The sequence below is a fragment of the Schistocerca piceifrons genome, chromosome X (genome assembly GCF_021461385.2).
Source record: "Schistocerca piceifrons isolate TAMUIC-IGC-003096 chromosome X, iqSchPice1.1, whole genome shotgun sequence".
Taxonomy (NCBI): Eukaryota; Metazoa; Arthropoda; class Insecta; order Orthoptera; family Acrididae; genus Schistocerca; species Schistocerca piceifrons.
The window spans coordinates 799075615-799096323 of NC_060149.1; the positions used below are offsets into that span (position 1 = coordinate 799075615).

General features: G+C 42.4%; 1 protein-coding gene across 1 annotated transcript in view; it reads right to left on the reverse strand.

The window, feature by feature from the left end:
• The window catches only part of LOC124722710 (Down syndrome cell adhesion molecule-like protein Dscam2), a 382068-nt gene that overhangs the window by 194950 nt on the left and 166409 nt on the right, over nucleotides 1–20709 (reverse strand). Inside the window, exons 3-4 of the mRNA XM_047247846.1 lie at nucleotides 16153–16304; nucleotides 576–686 (exon numbers count right to left, since the gene is read on the reverse strand). Coding sequence (XP_047103802.1) covers nucleotides 576–686; nucleotides 16153–16304 — 263 coding nt within the window. The remainder of the gene's footprint in view (nucleotides 1–575; nucleotides 687–16152; nucleotides 16305–20709) is intronic.

A 20709-nucleotide genomic window follows, 5' to 3' on the forward strand; every position in this document is an offset into this window, starting at 1 on the left:
TAATGTACTTTATCTAAGAGATTACATGGTGAAACCAGTTTACTTCTTTTAACATCTTGTGGAATGGATAATAGGTTATAGTGAGGCAATGTTTCAGTAAAATCAAGGCCAGTAACAACAGATCAGACAGACTTAGAAGCACAATGTATTCACCAGTATACAAATAACTTATGTTAGTACCAGAAAGCACAATTAAAATCATACATTGTGATGCACAGTCCACCATCTGGCTTATAGGTGAAATCATTATACACACACAGTGCAAAAGATAAAAAAAAGCACACTCAAAAAAGAAAAATAACACACAGTCCAAACAATCTCTTTATTAGAAAATGCAGATAACTAAAAGAGTTTGTTTAAGTGTGGAAATACTAGAGAAAGTGTAGTATGCACCTTGGCACGTTTCCATCACAATTTTATTGGTGTAGAAACTTGTTGCTGATTGTTTTTCATCACGGTCAGATTCTTGTGAAGACAGGTGAAAAAATTTTAGGTGTCAGTTTCAGGAGTGAATATTATTTACAGATTTAGAAACAGCTTAATTTATTTAATTAGTATTGCACAGTGTGTCTTACCTTTCTCCCACGTTATGGATTCTATAGGATACCCAGACACAGGGCAAGCTATATAAAGGGGTTCCCCTGCCACCGCTGAGATGTTAGGCATTGGTCGCACAAATGGCAATCCTGCAAAATATTTTCCAAGAAATTTTATATAAGGATACAAATGCATAAATATCTTCATTTCATAATTTTGACATTCTTAGTAGTAGATTACATTCAGTGCAGGTATTATAACAGATTATCATTTGAACCATTTATTGTATAGTCTCTGCTTGATCTGGTCCTCTTGTTGCATATTTCTATATGGTATCTCTCACAAGACTGTCCACATAGTGTACACTTGCAAAGGTTTGACAGTTCATGGTATGTTGTATTTGCACAAATTTCATGGTGGAATCCGTGTACTGCGAGTCTTGTAATTACATGGCTCATCTCAAAATTTGCTGCTGCCCAAGTGCAGTCGATCATGGCCCCAGATCCATAGAATTCCGTTGGTACTTCCTCTCTTTTCTTGAGTAGTGATCTTAGTAGGTTCTCCGATGCTGATGTGTTGGGAAGTAAGAACCTTGTCCTTAGATACTCTATGAGGAAAGATTCTCGGGCGAGAAGGTAGACTAATCTTGATCTTGTGGTTTTTGCTACCCCTAATGCTCTTTTGATATAGGTTGCTTTAACTCTTTCCAATATTTCTAAGTTCTTTTCATTTAGATGTATCCATATGATTTCTATCCCATAAGCCAGTATCGGTATTATTTTTGATTTGAAGAGTGCCATAGCTGTGTCTAGATTTAGTGTTCTGATGGAATTTATTTCGTTTATCGTTCTGATGGCTTGTGTCGCTTTCTCTGTTGTGTGTTTAGTGAAGCACTTTGCGGATGGCTGGAGTATTATCCCTAGATATTTATAATCTTTTGTGATAGATAATTGCTTTCCTTGTAGTGCAATTCTTGTCGTTTTTGGGATTTGCCCGCCTGGTCTGAATACCATCATTTCCGTCTTGTCGGTGTTGATTACGAACTTGTGTTTTGTGCACCATTTTTTCACATCTTCTATAGTCTCCTGTAGTTTCTTTAAGTTTTTTGAGCCTATCACAATGTCGTCCGCGTAGGCATATGCTTCAACATCTTCGTCTTGAGCGATTTCCATAATGTCCTTTGCTGCCAGAATGAACAGGAGCGGGCTTAGTGGGTCTCCTTGGAGTTCTCCGTTTGTTTGCCTTATTGGTTCAGACAGGTCAAGGTTGTCCGAGATCCTTATCTCATTCCATTCATTTATGGAGTTTATGATCCTCGTCCAGACGCTGTCTCTTCCCAGGGATTCGTCGAGCATCCTTTTTACTAATGATCAATCGAGGAGGTCGAAGGCCTTTGTGAAGTCTATGAATACAGCATAATATTTTTGCTTCTTATAGATGGTTTCTCATATGTTTTTTAAAAGCAGCTCCACTACTGTGATAGAGGATCTTTTTTCCCTGAACCCGAACTGAGATTCTGGGAGGTCGTCTTCCAAAGTGCGTCTTATTCTTCCTGTGATTAGTTTTGTGAATACCTTAAAAGGGTTGTTTTCCAAGGCTATTCCTTTGTATTCGTTTGTGTCTTTTGGGTCGCCCTTCCCTTTGTACATTACCCTTACTATTGAATTTCTCCACTGGCCTGGGATTTTTGCTGTTTCAATGCATTTGTTATAAAGTTTTGTCCAGGTTGGTGCTAGCAGATGGGCTGTGTCTTTAAGTTATTCATTGTAAAGCATGTCCGGTCCCGCTGCTTTTTTCCTTTTTGTTGATTCAATGATGTTTTGGATCTCATTTGGAGTGAGTGGGGACCAGGCTGGCATCTCTTGCAGTGTGAGCTCTTGACTTGCTACCTGTGCTCCTTCTCTACCATCTTTGTTGAGAATGACTTTGAAATGTCTCTTCCATTCGTCCATGCTTATATAGTGTGACTGTGCCTGCTTTCGGGGGTAGATTGCAATGAATGGGTCTCTCCTGGCTTCTTCAGCTAGTCTTCTTCCCTCTTCTTCCCTGTGTGCCATTATCGTCTCCCTTGTTAGTGTTTTTTAGGATAAATGGTTCAAATAATAATCTGTTATAATATCTGCACTGAATGTAATCTACTACTAAGAATTATGCAGACACTCAATACATCCTTGTAATTCTCTCTCAAATGATTGTAATCTAATGTATAACTATAATGGCTATTTTGCTGCAATAAATTGTTTACATAATTTTACACTCTTGATGATAGCAATAATCAAAGTTAAATTAAGTTAATTTAAATCTAGTTCCAATATATTATGGATGACAGCTGATAAGTTAAAAAATCTACAGTTTTTAATAACTGAGGTTTTAGGGACTTTTTCTTGTTTGTGGCCAACATATAAAGAAGGGGTGACTTTGATTCGAACAGTACATCCATAATGTAAATTTTAACTGAACTATATTTACAGAACACTCAAAGACGTTTTGATGTTGAGCCTCTTGTTGTTTATGGCAGTCAGAGTTACTTCTTTTACAGTATAGAGATCCCATCGTAGCGTAAAAAAGACGTTAGGTCCCAGGTGAACATTGTATTATTACAGTACTACCCTCATGTGTGTGTGTGTGTGTGTGTGTGTGCGTGTGTTTTATTAAGCAATCTGCAGCATTCCACGTAAACGTGCCGTGAAATAAATGTACCAGTACATCACAGGTCTCCGGCAAGTGGGAAACAGTACTTCCCAAACGATCTAATGTCGTTAAATATGTAACAACAACATGATTCCTCAGAGCAAGAGAGGATGCATACGATTTTAATACCGTATCGAAAATTTGCAAAGTCTAGAGATTTTCGACGTTCTGCAGTAAAGCAGAAGAGATTCATAGGCTACTACATTCCTCATAAATGGCTGGAGAAAAGATAAGAATGGATAAACAGAGAAGGGGAATACGTATGACGGTCCTACATACTACAATTTTTTTATAAGCAATTCCTAACACTTCTACAATCTTTTTACCGTATCCCATCATTTCTGTCCTTCCTGACGCGGCAAATAGCAAATCCTTAATACGTTTTCGAGCTGAAATCTGCCGTTACACATACGCGGTAAAAGAAGTGATTTGTTAAACATGAAAGCAGCAATTCGGTTGGTGGGCTACGAACGTCTGCCTCGTGTCGTGCTTTCATTTAATTTAATAGAGCGCTCGGGACTTACGAGCACGGAAAAAAGTATTATACAAAAATCAAAAACAATCGTAGAACAGGATTTCTATGTTACAAGAACCCCTTGAAGTGGCACTTGGACATATCCACAATTCCATAAAAAGTCTTCTTGAAACTGAATGGCAAGCTGTACCAGAAGTTGTTAAAATTTTAAGGATATACGGAACGCCCTATGCTTACAATGTTAAATTGAGCTAAAAGTTAGGAACATTTGCTCATTTGTTATTTGGACGATACTCTTGATTTTTTCACAGAATGCAGAGATATGTTCTGCTTTTATGCTGAATTATTAATCTTGAAAAAAATAATGTATAGTTTTTCAGATATTTTATTTTTTGTAAATGTTACAAAAAGTTATACATTTTAACAAGTATTTTAAAATTTACATCCATTAATACAAAATAATTCCACATATCTTTTAATTCAGATATATTAGAAGGTCTTAAGGAACAACTACAGAAAATTTCATCCTTCTACTATAAACAGGCCCTGAGAAAATGTACCTTATACACAAAAAAACTAAAGTTACGGGAAATTAGCTTGAAAGTTTTTACTTCAGTACAAGCCTGCTCCATAGCTTGTATCATCAGAATCGTCCAACAGCTTCCTCTTGATGGCTCTGCTATGCTGTCTAGCCATCTTTGAATATACTTTTATGGCATTATCTGAAGACCTGAGCTGTTCTTTATCCAAACAGAGCATAGCTGCGGCAGTTCGTAGTCCTACACAGAGCCCCAACTTCTGCAGAACTTTGCACTTTGTTATATTGCCCTGATTGAATGATGAAACAGCATCATAAACGCCAAAGTGAAGTGTGTTTATACCCACAAACACAGTTTTAGGTAGTCTATTCCATATCACGTGGTTCACACACTCATTTGGATTTTGAGTCCAGCCATGAAGACATTTCTTTAGTAGACTAATATCTGCGAGGTCTCGGAATATTGGTTTTATTTCATCCATTATGTCAGGTGGCAGGTGATGAGGGTGATTGTATTGTTTCTTAGTTACCTTGCCTCTGTTGTACTTGCACCAACTATCGTCTCCTTTTGGATATAGCCCATGTTGGGGATTCTCATTGTTTGAAGCTGTATGAAAAAACAGAGCCCAGACTGCTCTTCCCATTAATTCTGCATCTGCTGTATTCTGTCTTATTGCTAGACCATAGCACTTCTGAATATGATCTATTGTAGCATCTGTCAGTCTATTTTTCCCATCTAAAGTTTTTCCATCGCTCAATTTCTTGCCTTTCATGCTAGCCTTGAGCCGTCGAAGTCTTGATCCCATCCTTTTCTGAACATGGTCAACACACTCTAGTTTGGAAATTTTCACATCATTACCATAGGGTCTCAGTTCCTCAATTTCTTTGAAAGCCTTTGAGTCACCATCTCCAAGATAATTTATGTATCTAACGTTGTACCATTTTACTGAGCGTTGATAAATACTTCTTACACCAGCAACTTCCATACCACCACTTGACCCATAGTAATTTGCCATGCACTCCTCTTCATGTTTAATTTTCATTTTCTCCTTGCATCTGCAATGCTTGGAAAGTATTGCCACATCAACTACCTTACCAGTGTCCACACTTGTTGCTGTTACTACACCATTCAGAGATGTGTAGCCTCTCTTCTGCTAGCTTCCATCAAAAGCTATGGACAAGTCTATGCTATTATTATTTTCAACAACTGCTTCCTCAACAGCATCTTTCACGTTTTCCTGTGCCACATCTTATACAGCAGAGCCTACTGCAATTATGTGTTTGTTAAATTTTGAAGGTTGAGGAGGGAGGTTCATCACACCACACAACATGGCACCTGCAGCCCTGCCCTTTCCTATACACCATAATCCATAAACCAGTCTAATGTTTATATCGTATAGTTTACCTGTATCTGCAGTAACATGTGAGGAATTGAAGAAAGTAACACTGTGTTTGCAATAACTGCACATCAACTCTAATTCACAAGCAAGTCCTACATGTAAGTTTGTTTTCAATGAAACACCACATTTTCCACATTGTTTGCAGCACACATTGTTCTCCAAAACGTCTGATAATAAAGAGACGTTAATTACCTCATATTTTGTAGTCCCAGAATTTAGTTTCTTGTATTCTTCTTCAATTCCAGCTAGTTTTCTTCTTGAAGCACTTTCTGGTGTAGTGGCAGCAGCATCACTCAATGTATCACTACCAGTGTTGAGGTTAGTCGCTACTGGGACATCAGATACTGATGAAGATGAATCAGACGAATTTTTAGTACACTTTACTTTCTTGCGCCAATGTACATGCTTTCTAAATACCTTCAGACTAGGTCTTGGCATGTTGAAGGAAAGGAAACTCAATGACTTCTCCACATACGACTTTCACAACAATGACATTGGTGTACTCACACAGGAACAATACAATGGTGCACAATCTATTGTCAACTGTCTAGCAGTGTAGCCAACAGAAAAGCTAACTCTCTTGTGCTCAATTATATCTCTGGCAAGGCTGTCTATATCAGGTATATGTCACGTCTCATATACAAGGTGCAGAACATCGTGTGTCGAAATTATTTTAAAAAATTATTTAAAATAGTTCTATTCACGTCATCCAAATATTTTGTACATGGTATTAAACGGGAGAGTCTAAATTTTTCGAAAATGCATTTACCCAAAAATCGATTTTTTCATCGAAAAACTCATTCCGTATACCCTTAAGACCTTTTAAGCAGTTCATAGAAGAAATGTCCCCGCAAACGCAAGGGTCTGTTTCAAAGGTGCTAGCAGCCAACGATAGTATAGAGGGGATATTTGCGATTTTATATATCAATTTAAGTACAGAAATTCCAAAGAACTTACTGCTTTAAGTTAAATACGAAATTTAATTACCGATTTAAAAACCGGGCTAGACACTCAGTCCTCTCGAAAGCAACCCTATTAGATCCAGGCTTTAAGAGGCTTGCTTTTAAAGACGAATCTGCTTTCAACTACGCCAAAATTTCATTAAAAACTGCATTCGAAAAAATATTCATTGAAGGTCACCACTTGAAATAGAGTTAACTTTGAGTTAGTATCGCCCATTCCTTTTGATGAAGAGGACTCAGACTGGGAGGAATCTCATTTGAAGGCAACGTCTGTCTCTGTGACATCACCTGTTACCAGTATAATATCGATGAGGCAGTATATGGAAGAAAAGTTATCAAATAAGTACGAGTGTCATTTACACTCCTCTACACTGAACTGCATGCTAAGAAGGAAAACAAATTCTGCCATGGCTACTTCAGTGATGACAGAAAGGGCGTTGTCAAAAAATCATGTCAAACATTGTCAGATAGGCGAAGTTTCCTGAATCCGAAATGCTTGGAAATATTTTTATTTTTAAACCTCAACCGAAGGTTTCTGTAAGAAACAATTCTGACACTATGTACATTTTCTGATTGACTGTTGTTATATAGATTACATATGTTGATTATTGAAAAATGACTTCCCACTGAAGTAACAGTCGTGGACACGCAGTTCGCCATACCGAGATCGATGTGAATTGCTTTGACTGACTTCTTCCAAGGTTCCAAAGTCTGAGTTAAAGTATAATGAAAAGATTTTTATATAAGGTCATAATTTGGATCCTACTTTGAAATGAAGCAGAGAATTTTTTTTTAGTTTATTTAGTTGACTGAAGAATTGAGAACATTTTTTACATTTCCCCTTAACAGCTACTTAAAATATATATGTAGTAGCTTATCTTTGTAAAAATTTGTCTTTAACTTCCACATTAAATAATTTAAAACTTACTGTTTTTCGTTATTACTATTATCAAACCCGGTAAACGTATTCAAGTATAAAAAATACACCAAAATACCAAGATGTAAGCGTATGAAAACGACTGGACTCCATAAGAGTTTTACGATACCGTCGATGACGAAAGCAACGAGTAAAACGATACGTTTGTAACGAATACTGTTAGTTTTAGTAACAAATACATAGGGATACATTTTTTCGTTACTTTCACAGTTCTACGAAACCAAGTACGTAGGGCATCCATTCGTAAGTTTACTATACCTGCTTCCGATAACAAATCTGACACGAACAAATTTTTGGTAGAAGATTTATGGTTTCTACATAGTCTACGAGGTGATTAAAAAAACAGATTTTTTAAAGAATTTTGATTTTTTCGTGTATATTAATGTCATTCCCTTCAAAATAGTCCTCATTATATATTATACACATGTGCCATCGTTTTTTCTAATCCCTGAAAGGTTTTTGTATCTCGATCTCTATGCTAGCTTTTCGGTCTTCCTGCGATACGTCTTTAATATGTGAAACGACGGCCCTTAACGTTTTCTTTATTTTTGGGCAAGTACAGCATTGAAGTGGTGTTTCTTATTGTGCAGCAAGAACTATGTCATTATCGAAGAACACAGTGAGCGTAATGTTCACGATTCACCGCAATTGTCGAGCTATTCCTCTGGGACGATTGGTCCGTATAGTTTCGAAGTCATATCCGTCAATTCAAGTTTCATCACCTGATATATGACACGTTTCAGAAGTTCTGCATCGTTGTTTACATGGCATGAGCGAATTCATATAGCAATATCACCAGAAACTTCTGTGATTGTGACTCAGCAATTCTTCGTAATCATTTCTTTCCCTTTTCTCCAGTTCCACGGTTGATGATATGCAGGGGCGGCCAGGTCGCTCCTTCTCGATATCTTCAAAATCTTCTCAGCCTTCTGCAAAGCTTATGTAGCACTCGATAACCCTTGTTTTACTCATAGCTGACTCACCAGAAGCAATATTTAAAACTTCTAAATCTTTGCTGCACTTTATTCCGTTTCTACAGGGTGAAAAGTATTTAAACTGACAAACTCTGGGAGGTTGTAGGGGACTACAAAACAAATATTTTTCCCTAATGTCATTTTTTCCTATGAGGATTATTTAAACCGGTGGAGGCCGTATTACGCTCTTTAGTTGTTAGAGGCCGTATTACGATCTTCAGTTGTAGGCAACAGCTGTCCACCAGTGTAGTAGTGCATTGTCTCTGTTTACTAATGGAGCGATACACCTGGAGTGAGTACACTGATATGGTTGGTGCGTACTACGTAGCGCCTCACAACGGACAAGCTGCACAGTGGGTTTATCAACAACCATATCCTAATCGCCGTACCCGCATCATACGACTTTTGCTGCTGTGTACCTGGTCATTTAGCAGATTACCTGGACAGGGATGCCGTCGCACGGTAAGAACGCTGCAATTTGAGGAAGGTGTCTTGCAGCATGTGGAGCGGGATCCTTCAATCAGCACTCGTGCAATTGCACATAACATGGGGACCAATCAGACGAATGTAAGAACAGTCCTTCGAGAGCAATTGTTACGTCCATTTCACTTACAGCTTGTCCACAACCTGGAACCAGTTGATTATCCACCCAGAGCACAGTTTTCGCAGTGGTACCTGAAACAGTGTGAAATGCATCCTACATTTCCATCCTCTGTTGCTTACCGATGAAGCAAAGTTCGGGCATGATGGTGTCTTCAACATGCACAATTCACATGTTTGGAGTGGGGATAACCCACGTGCCACAGTTACTAGCGCTCATCAAGTGCAGTTCTTCATTAATGTGTGGGTCGGTGTTATTGGGGACTCTTTAATTGGGCCGTATCTGCTACCTAGGCCATTAAATGGCAGGCACTATTACAATTTTCTCGCCAGAGCATTGTCAGAATTGCTGGAAGACGTCCCGCTCCCTACAAGACAACGCATGTGGTTCCAACATGACAGGGCGCCGGCACATTTCAGTCGTCGTATGGGTCGATTCCTGGACCAACGGTTCCCAGAAACGTGGATTGGTAGAAGTGGTCCTGTACCATGGCCTGGTCGATCCCCAGATATGTCCCCTCTGGACTTTTTTGCGTGGGGAGAGATGCGCAACCTTGTTTACGCAACTCCTATTGCATCAGAAGAGGATCTGGTCGCCCGGATAGTAGCAGCAGCAGGAACAATTCAGGATACTCCTGGGGTTTTTGCCCGTGTCAGACAGAACACGATCCGACGGTGTAACCTTTGTTTACGTGTCAATGGAGGCATTTTTGAAAATCTACTCTAATTGAAACTGGGTTGTGTTAATGTGTTGTCTCTTGGTCATAAAAAGAATGGAAGAGTGTTTGTCGGTTTAATTAATTTTCCGCCAGGCAAATCTTCCTCTACTGGTTTATATACTCCTCATAGGAAAAAATGACATTAGGGAAAAATATTTGCTTTGATGTCCCCTACAACCTCCCAGAGTTTGTCGGTTTAAATACTTTTCACCCTGTATAGCAAAATTTTTCCCCCATCCCCACGAACCATGAACCTTGCCGACCTGAAGTGGTGCGGGTGCTTCCGTTTTCTGACATGTTCTACATCCTGGAGGACCTCCTCACTACGGATCAATTGGAATGAAAGTAAATCTAATCTAATCTATCACTATGGTTACATGCGACACATATTCAGTAAGGCGAAAACCGAATTTCAGAAACCGTTTTCCGCTGTCGCGTTTACATGTTAAGGTTTGAAACGGATTTTGTAGCCCAGTTAAATATGGCGTTTGGAAAACAGCTGTTCCAGTTTCTGATTTAGTCAGTACAATCACCGTTTCTCTTCACTTAAATATTACAATCGAAAATCGACTGTAGAAGTGGAAAACCGGCAGCTAGGTACGGATTTCCAGAGTCGATTTTGGAGTGTTTACGTGACCAACCAGAAACAGTATTGTGAAATCGGTTTACGAAATCCGGTTTTGGGAGCCTCATGTAAACATAGTGGATGTTTGCATGCTCTCGCAAAACCAGATTACACAAACCGATTTACTAATAGCGCTTCTCGTTAGTCATGTAAGACTTCAAAATCGATTCTCCAAATCCGTTTCCAGCTGCCGATTTCTCACTTCCAAATCGATCTTCGCTCCCATGTAAACGCACAACCGTTTTTGAAACATGGAAATTTTTGGAAATTTGTGGTAAGGTCTTATGGGACAGAGGAGGAGGAGGAGATTAGTGTTTAACGTCCCGTCGACAACGAGGTCATTAGAGACGGAGCGCAAGCTCGCGTGAGGGAAGGATGGGGAAGGAAATCGGTCGTGCCCTTTCAAAGGAACCATCCCGGCATTTGCCTGAAGCGATTTAGGGAAATCACGGAAAACCTAAATCAGGATGGCCGGAGACGGGATTGAACCGTCGTCCTCCCGAATGCGAGTGCAGTGTGCTAACCACTGCGACACCGCGCTCGGTCTTATGGGACCAAACTGCTGATGTCAGCGGTCTCTAAGCTTACACACTAGTTAATCTAAATTTAACTTACGCTAAGGACGACACACACATCCATGCTCGAGGGAGGACTCGAACCTCCCGGCCGGAGTGGCCGAGCGGTTCTAGGCGCTACAGTCTGGAACCGCGCGACCGCTACGGTCGCAGGTTCGAATCCTGCCTCGGGGATTGATGTGTGTGATGTCCTTAGGTTAGTTAGGTTTAAGTAGTTCTAAGTTCTAGGGGATTGATGACCTCAGAAGTTAAGTTCCATAGTGTTCAGAGCCATTTGTACCATTTTTTCGGACCTCCGACTGGGGGAGCCGCGCGGACCGTGACAAGACGTCTCATACCGCGCGGCTATCCCGTGCGGCTTTTGAAACCTGCTTGGGCTGTCAGATTACGTCTTGTTTTTAAAACATTCGACTAATATGGACGAAGTGACATATTGTGCGATGAAGGAAAAGGAGAAATATTAGACTGAACAATCAGCTGTCTACCTCTAATATTTAAGTGAAGAGATGTTGCGGCGGTGCTCTCTAAATCAGAAATTGGAACATCTGTTTTCCAGACGCCATATTTAACTGGGCTTGTAAATCCGCTTCAGATCTTAATATGTAAACACGACAACGAAAAACCGTTTCCGAAATTTGGTTTTCGTCTTTCGAAAGGTGTGACGAATGTAAACGTAGTGACAAGTTTATGTTGGACAGTTGTCGTTGGAGGTGTGGTGAGTAGAGATGGACAAACTCGTTCATTCTTGGCAACTAGTTCACTGGAGATCGCTCTTTTTTGGGAACCGTTCATTTTTACTCGTTCACCGTTCATTTGTGCATGGTATATGGTTCATATGAAAAATTGAAAATTAGTAGCATAGGTGACTGAAGATCTAACGCTCCAAGAGGGGGCACTTGCCTCACCCCTGGAGTACAGAGTTTTTATTCATTACGGAACTCTCACACACTTGTAGAAGTAATTTTCGTGATTCTACAAAACCTTCCGTTTAGCCAACTGAAGCGTTATGTGGCTAATCGCAGTGAAATGCGAGTAATATAAGGTGCCGCATGAAAAACCGGCCTCTAGTACATACTGCTCACCAATTAAGCACGATCTGTTGACTGTTGTGGCTGAGCGGTTCTAGGCGTTACAGTCTGGAACCGCGCGACCGCTACGGTCGCAGGTTCGAATCCCACCTGGGGCATGGATGTGTGTGATGTCCTTCGGTTTAAGTTTAAGTAGTTCTAAGTCTAGGGGACTGATGACCTCAGATGTTAAGTCCCATAGCGCTCAGAGCCATTTGAATTTGGATATAGCGCTGCGGTCGGCAAGGCCTATATAAGACAACAAGTGCCTGACGCAGTTGTTAGATAGGTAGATGCTGCTACTATGGCAAGTTATCAAGATTTAAGTGAGTTTTAACGTGGTGTTATAGTCGGCGCACGAGCGAAGTAGCGATGATCTGGGGATTTCCTCGTATGATCATTTCACGAGTGTACAGTGAATATCAGGAATCTGGAGAAACATCAAATTTCCGACATCGCTGCGGCCGGGAAAAAAAAAATCCTGCAAGAACGGGACCAACGACGACTGAAGGGAATCGTTCAACGTGACAGAAGTGCAACCCTTCCGCAAATTTCTGCAGATTTCAGTGCTGGGCCATCAACAAGTGTCAGCATGCGAACCATTCAACGAAACATCATCGATATGGGCTTTCGGAGCCGAAGGCCCGTTTCAAATTGTATCGAGCGGATGGACGTGTACGGGTATAGAGACAACTTCGTGAATGCATGGACCCTGCATGTCAGCAGGGGGCTCTTCAAGCTCGAGGAGGCTCTGTGGTGGTGTGGGGCGTCTGTAGTTGGAGTGTTATGGGACCCATGAAACGTCGAGATACGACTCTGACAGATAATACACTACTGGCCATTAAAATTGCTACACCACGAAGATGACGTGCTACAGACGCGAAATTTAACCGACAGGAAGAAAATTCTATGATATGCAAATGATTAGCTTTTCAGAGCATTCACACAAGGTTGGCGCCGGTGGCGATACCTACAACGTGCTGACATGAAGAACGTTTCCAACCGATTTCTCATACACAAACAGCAGTTGACCGGCATTGCCTGATGAAACGTTGTGATGCCTCGTGTACGAGGAGAAATGCGTACCATCACGCTTACGACTTTGATAAAGGTCGGATTGTAGCCTATCGCGATTTCGATTTATCGTATCGCGACATTGCTGCTCGAGTTGGTCGAAATCCAATGACTGTTAGCAGAATATGGAATCGGTGGGTTCAGAAGGGTAATACGGAACGCCGTGCTGGATCCCAACGGTCTCGTATCACTAGCAGTCGAGATGAAAGGCATCTTATCCGCATGGCTGTAACGGATCGTGCAGCCACGTCTCGATCCCTGAGTCAACAGATGGGGACGTTTGCAAGACAACAACCATCTGCACGAACAGTTCGACGACGTTTGCAGCAGCATGGACTATCAGCTCGGAGACCGTGGCTGCGGTTACCCTTGATGCTGCATCACAGACAGGAGCGCCTGCGATGGTGTACTCAACGACGAACTTGGGTGCACGAATGGCAAAACGTCATTTTTTCGGATGAATCCGTTCTGTTTACAGCATCATGATGGTCGCTTCCGTGTTTGGCGACATCGCGGTGAAAGCACATTGGAAGCGTGTATTCGTCATCCCCACTCTGGCGTATCACCCGGCGTAATGGTATGGGGTGCCATTGGTTACACGTCTCGGTCACCTCTTGTTCGCACTGACGGCACTTCGAACAGTGGACGTTACATTCAGATGTGTTACGACCCGTGGCTCTACCCTTCATTCGATCCCTGCGAAACCCTACATTTCAGCAGAATAATGCACGACCGCATGTTGCAGGTCCTGTACGGGCCTTTCTGGATACAGAAAATGTTCGACTGCTGCCCTGGCCAGCACATTCTCCAGATCTCTCACCAACTTAAAACGTCTGGTCAATGGTGGCCGAGCTACTGACTCGTCACAAGACGCTAGTCACTACTCTTGATGAACTGTGGTATCGTGTTGAAGCTGCATGGGCAGCTGTACCTGTACACGCCATGCAAGCTCTGTTTGACTCAATGCCCAGGCGTATCAAGGCCGTTATTAAGACCAGAGGTGGTTGTTCTGGGTACTAATTTCTCAGGATCTATGCACCCAAGTTGCGTGAAATCTAATCACATGTCAGTTCTAGTATAATATATTTGTCCAATGAATACCCGTTTATCATCTGCATTTCTTCTTGGTGTAGCAATTTTAATGGCCAGTAGTGTACGTACGTAAGCATCCTGTTTGTGTTCAAATGTGTGTGAAATCTTATGGGACTTAACTGCTAACATCATCAGTCCCTAAGCTTACACACTACTTAACCTAAATTATCCTAAGGACAAACACACACACCCATGCCCGAGGGAGGACTCGAACCTCCGCCGGGACCAGCCGCACAGTCCAATGACTGCAGCATCCTGTTTGATCATCTGCATCCATTCATGTCCATTGTGCATTCCAGAGGACTTGGACAATTCCAGCAGGACAATGTGACACCCCACACGCCCAGAATTGCTACAGAGTGGCTCCAGCAACACTCTTCTGAGATTAAACAATTCCGTTGGCCACCAAACTCCCCAGACATGAACATTATTGAGCAGATCTGGGATGCCTTGGAACGTGCTTTTCAGAAAAGATCTCCACCCCCTTGTACTCGTATGGGTCTATGGACAGCTGTGCAGTATTCATGCTGTGAATTTCCTGCAGCACTACTTCAGACATTAGTCGAGTCCACGCCACGTCGTGTTGCAGCACTTCTGCGTGCAGGCACGTGTACCAGTTTCTTCGGCTGTTTAGTGTATGAAAACAGGAGTGCGTAACACAGTTGCTGCAACACGACTAACTGAACTGAGATTATTCTCCTGACCCTAACTTCTGAAAGGAACGTCAACAATACACCGCAGTCTTGTTTCCAGAGAACCAATAAATAATTAATAGGCCTATCATTATTTTATGCAGGACTGTGCAGGAGCACACACCGCCAATGCGTCAATGACAGTATTATACTATGCTATGCTATGATAGGCACCAGCAATTTACGAGGGACCTTCAATAAGTAAAGCAACTCATATTTTCTGAAAGCAGGTTGGTTTTATTTAGGATTCCTGTACACCATATTATTCCCCACTCTTTTGGCTACAGAACCCTATTTTTCAACATAACTTCCGTTCAATGCGACGGCCGTGCGCCACATTACTGAGACGGCCCGTATACCCGCATGGTACCACTCAACTAGTCGACGTCAGAGCCAACGTCTTGCTGCATCAATAACGTCTGCATCATCCACCTACTCCTTCCCATGCAGTGCATCGTGTATGGGCCAAACGGACAGAAGTCGGAAGGTACGTGATCCGGGCACACACGTTTCAGTACCCTAACTAGTGTATGAGTGTATCTGAGTCAGCACTATCAACATTGACGTCCAGTTGAGTAGTATTTGTGATCCGTCAATGACCTCGATTGAGTGTCCGCACATTCCAACTCGGGAGATCTGACAGGTTTGTGCGACCTTGCTGCAATGATGACAGAAGGCTCGCTCAACGACTCACCATGCTTTTGTTCAGTGTCTGGTCTCCGTAGACATTCTACAACCGCCTATGAATATCAGCGATGTTCTGGCTTTCCACAAAAGAAACTCAATGACAATTCTCTGCTTGGAACGCATCTCCGTTGGAGACGCCATTTTCAAGCCTACGTATAGTGCTGTCACCAATCGGAACTTCATGAAACTATAGGGGTTGAAGCGGGAATAACCAACGAGGTCCTACAACAAATTCCACAGTTTGTAATGGAAATTTTCTAAGGAAAAAATGTGTTGCATTACTTATTAACGCCCCAACGTTTTAGTTCTCTACCAGAAAATAAAATCAGCACGTGGCAGCATCTTAATAAAGAGCAGAAAATGCCAAAAAAATTTAATTTCCGCTCAAGAAAGAAATTAAAAAGAATAAAATAAAGGAACACTGCAGCGTTCTTCTAGCGTCAAATGTTATACATTTTAATTGGTAACGAAACACGTCTTTCAGTACAATGGTTTTCTTTGACTTACCATAAACTCTCATGTCGGCAGAATGGGTCACTTCGCCCACTCTGTTGCTCGCTGTGCAACTGTATATGCCTCCGTCTTCCACAGCCACGTTGCTTATGTTCACGTGGCTGATAACGTCGCCATGTAACGTCACGTACTGTCCAATGACGAACCTTCAACAAAGACAAAACAGAATTAGTATGCAACCAAATATTGCAAGAAAACTGCATCGTTTATAGTTTCATCATTACTATCTCTCTTTCTCTCTTTCTCTCTCTCTCTCTCTCTCTTGATATGGGAAATTCCATGAAATTATGGGGCCAAAAATTTGAAACACACAGTTACTCAGAATGTAGAGTCTCCTAGTGGGGTATGCAGGGCCACGGAAATTCGGTGTCCAGTCAGTATATTGGGCAGGAGATCTGATCCGAGATGTGAGATATTGAGCGAGTGGGGTGCATCCGGCAAGTAGCAACGAAGTCTGCCACCTAGATACATGAAATATCCTCAGTTCTTTGCAAAGCATGACTAATGTGACTAATACTGCCTTCCTTGTAGATGGAAACACAACGCACGAGCTCAATTAAGGTCTCTATTAAGGTCTGGGACGCAGATTTCTGAATCCATTGTCCGACGGAGATCTGTAGACCTGCCTTGAACAGATCATGTGTTCTCTATGCGGAGAAAGCTGCTACTAGGTTAAAAGAGTATGACTGGTGAGAAGATGTGGTTTTTCTCTCTTTGATTTAGAGCAAGTTCACTATACATTCAGCCGCGCGGGGTAGCCGCGTGGTTTAAGGCGCCTTGTCACGGACAGCGCGACTCTGCACCCTCCCCTCCCCCCTCCCACCCTCGTCGGATGTTCGAGTCCTCCCTCGGAGATGGGTGTGCTTGTTGTCCTCAGCATAAGTTAATTTAGGTAGTAGTAGCGATCCAGACAGGTTTCATGAAATTTATATCAGGCGAATTTGGTCACCGAGACATCAACGTGAGTTCACTATAATGCTCCTTAAGCCACTGTAGCACGGTTCTGGCTCCGATACATGGACAATTATACTGTTGAAAGATGACATCGCCGTCGTGAAAGACATCAAACAGGTGGTTCGCCGCTGTCAGCGTGTCTTCGATTCTACCACAGGTTCCATGCAAGCGCAAGAGAATGTCTCCTATAGCAAAACACTGCTCCCACCAGCCTGCATCAGAGGCGCGCTGCACAATTGTGGCCCGCATCTCGTGGTCGTGCGGTAGCGTTCTCGCTTCCCACGTTCGGGTTCCCGGGTTCGATTCCCGGCGGGGTCAGGGATTTTCTCTGTCTCGTGATGGCTGGGTGTTGTGTGATGTCCTTAGGTTAGTTAGGTTTAAGTAGTTCTAAGTTCTAGGGGACTGGTGACCATAGATGTTAAGTCCCATAGTGCTCAGAGCCATTTTAACCATTTTTTTGCACAATTGTGGCCGCCGTTCACCTCGATGACGGCTTCTCTGGTGACCACCATCGACTCAGTGTAGCAAAAATGTGATTCACCAGAAGAGCCGACAGGTTTCCATTGATCTACTGTCGAATCCGGATGGTCCCGTGCCCACTGCAGTCATAACTGACGATGTGTTTGGGTCATCGCGTGAACACGTAGAGGTAGTCGGCTACGGAGCTCAATGTTCAACAACATACGATGAATGGCGTGCTCCGAAACACTTGTGCGTGCAACAGCACTGTGCTCTTTCGGCAGAGATGCCACAGATCACCACCATCATACTTTACAGAGCAGACAAGCCTCAAAACCCCACGTTCTGTGAAGAGTCTTGGACGTCCGACCATTTAGCGCCTAGTGGTAGTTTCACTGTCCAACCTCCTTCCGTAGATGCTCACGACAGTAACACGCGAATATTCAACCAGCCTCACCGTTTTCGAGATATTCGTTCACAGGCTCTGCATAATACAGGGTGATTCAAAAAGAATACCACAACTTTAAAAATGTGTATTTAATGAAAGAAACATAATATAACCTTCTGTTATACATCATTACAAAGAGTATTTAAAAAGGTTTTTTTTCACTCAAAAACAAGTTCAGAGATGTTCAATATGGCCTCCTCCAGACACTCGAGCAATATCAAACCGATACTCCAACTCGTTCCACACTCTCTGTAGCATATCAGGCGTAACAGTTTGGATAGCTGCTGTTATTTCTCGTTTCAAATCATCAATGGTGGCTGGGAGAGGTGGCCGAAACACCATAACCTTAACATACATGGAGGCCAGTGATGAAGTGCTCTGTCGCGGGCTGCCTGGCGGCCGATCCATCGCCTCGGGTAGTTGACGACAAGGTTTCATAACTAACCTTTTTCGTAGGACTCTCCATACAGTTGATTGTGGAATTTGCAGCTCTCTGCTAGCTCTGCGAGTCGATTTTCCTGGGCTGCGAACAAATGCTTGCTGGATGCGTGCTACATTTTCATCGCTCGTTCTCGGCCGTCCAGAACTTTTCCCTTTGCACAAACACCCATTCTCTGTAAACTGTTTATACCAACGTTTAATACACCACCTATCAGGAGGTTTAACACCATACTTCGTTCGAAATGCACGCTGAACAACTGTCGTCGATTCACTTCTGCCACACTCAATAACACAAAAAGCTTTCTGTTGAGCGGTCGCCATCTTAGCATCAACTGACGCTGACGCCTAGTCAACAGCGCCTCAAGCGAACAAATGTACAACTAAATGAAACTTTATAGCTCCCTTAATTCGCCGACAGATAGTGCTTAGCTCTGCCTTTTGTCGTTGCAGAGTTTTAAATTCCTAAAGTTGTGGTATTCTTTTTGAATCACCCTGTAATTATCTGCCCTTTGTCAAAGTCTCTTATCTCAGTGGATCTACCCGTTTGCAGCCCACATCTTGCCTAGGGTGACCCGCTATCCGTGTCTGCTCCGCTTACATACTTTTGTTACAGTGTCACTTGGCCGCAATGCCATCAGGCGGCAACCAGCGTAGCGGTGGGTGTTTTGGCTGATCAGTGTACACGTCACAGACGGAAGTCATAATCCTAAATCAGCTGCGGGAAACAAGAAAATACCTCCTTGCAGTTCGTGGGAGCCACAACCCATTACGTTTTTCGAACCAAAAAATGGTTCAAATGGCTCTGAGCACTATGGGTTCAAATTGTTCAAATGGCTCTGAGCACTATGGGACTTAACAGCTGTGGTCATCAGTCCCCTAGAACTTAGAACTACTTAAACCTAACTAACCTAAGGACATCACACACATCCATGCCCGAGGCAGGATTCGAACCTGCGACCGTAGCGGTCGCGCAGTTCCAGACTGTAGCGCCTAGAACCGCTCGGCCACGCCGGCTGGCTTCGAACCAGAAGTCGCAGTCAGTAGCGAAATCGACGCACACAGGAGAAATAGTTAATATTTTATGAGATGATAGTATGGGCTAATTCGAATAAAATTTCCCACATAAATTTCTATTGGTTACATAGATACTGCTGTTAGAGTGTAACCCAAATAAATACTCACAGAAGGTGTTGAGCAAAGGCAAATGATTAAGTTCAAAGTTGATTTTCGTAATTTTCGCCTCCGACTTCAACTTACTTTCGAATTCCCTTGAGAACATCATGTGTAGCTCCCCTGAGATTGTCTTAGAGCTCTTTTATGAGAGACAGCTCATAATCTAACGTCTAACTCGTCTCTTACGATTACTTCTTCTTTGTACATTTCGCCTTTCAAACATCCCAACAGTCAAAAATTTAAGGGACTTGGTGACCAAGAAACGTGACCATTTCTACCGTTCCATCTTCCAGGACGCTTGTTATATGGAATGTATTCGAATTAGTCCATAGTACCCCCCTCCTAAACTATTTCTATTCCTTCTTAAACGCTCTTTGTATACAGGCTGGAACACCTGAAATTTGTACCTGTTTTATTTCGTAAACGGTTGAAGATATCGAAAAAAAAATGTTTTCAGCAAATGATAGTAGATTGAAGAGCGACTCGTCATTTAGTTGTATTAGTAATACCCTTTCTTAACTCTTGCATCAACATAGATATTTAAGACAGGACTTTTTTTTATGGAACGATGTACGAGGGTTGCCCAGAAAGTAATGCACCCCATTGTTTTTCTCAGCCGAAAACAATGCTACGAATGCGAAACGTTATGTACGTATAATTTGAAGTCTTCTGAGTGAGCGTGCCAATTTCCGTCACTTCCGACAGATAGTGTAGCTGCAGGACAGTTTCAAAATGGCTTCTGTAGGTGATGTACGTACGTTACAAGCAACGTACCGTCATTGAATTTCTCACTGCAGAAACAGAAACTATGGGGAATACTCACAAACGCTAGTGCGAAGTCTATGGAGCATCTGCTGTCGACAGAAGCACATTTAGTCGCTGGACACGGAGGGAGAAGTCATCAGAAGGCGGTTCGACGGAGCTCCACGATTTGCAGCGGTCGGGGAGACCATCCACGGCTGTCACACCTGACAGCCCTGACCTAGCGCCCTCGAATTTCCACTTGTTTGGGCCATTAAAGGAAGCCATTCGTGGAAGACATTTTGAGGACGATGAGGATGTGATTCACACAGTGA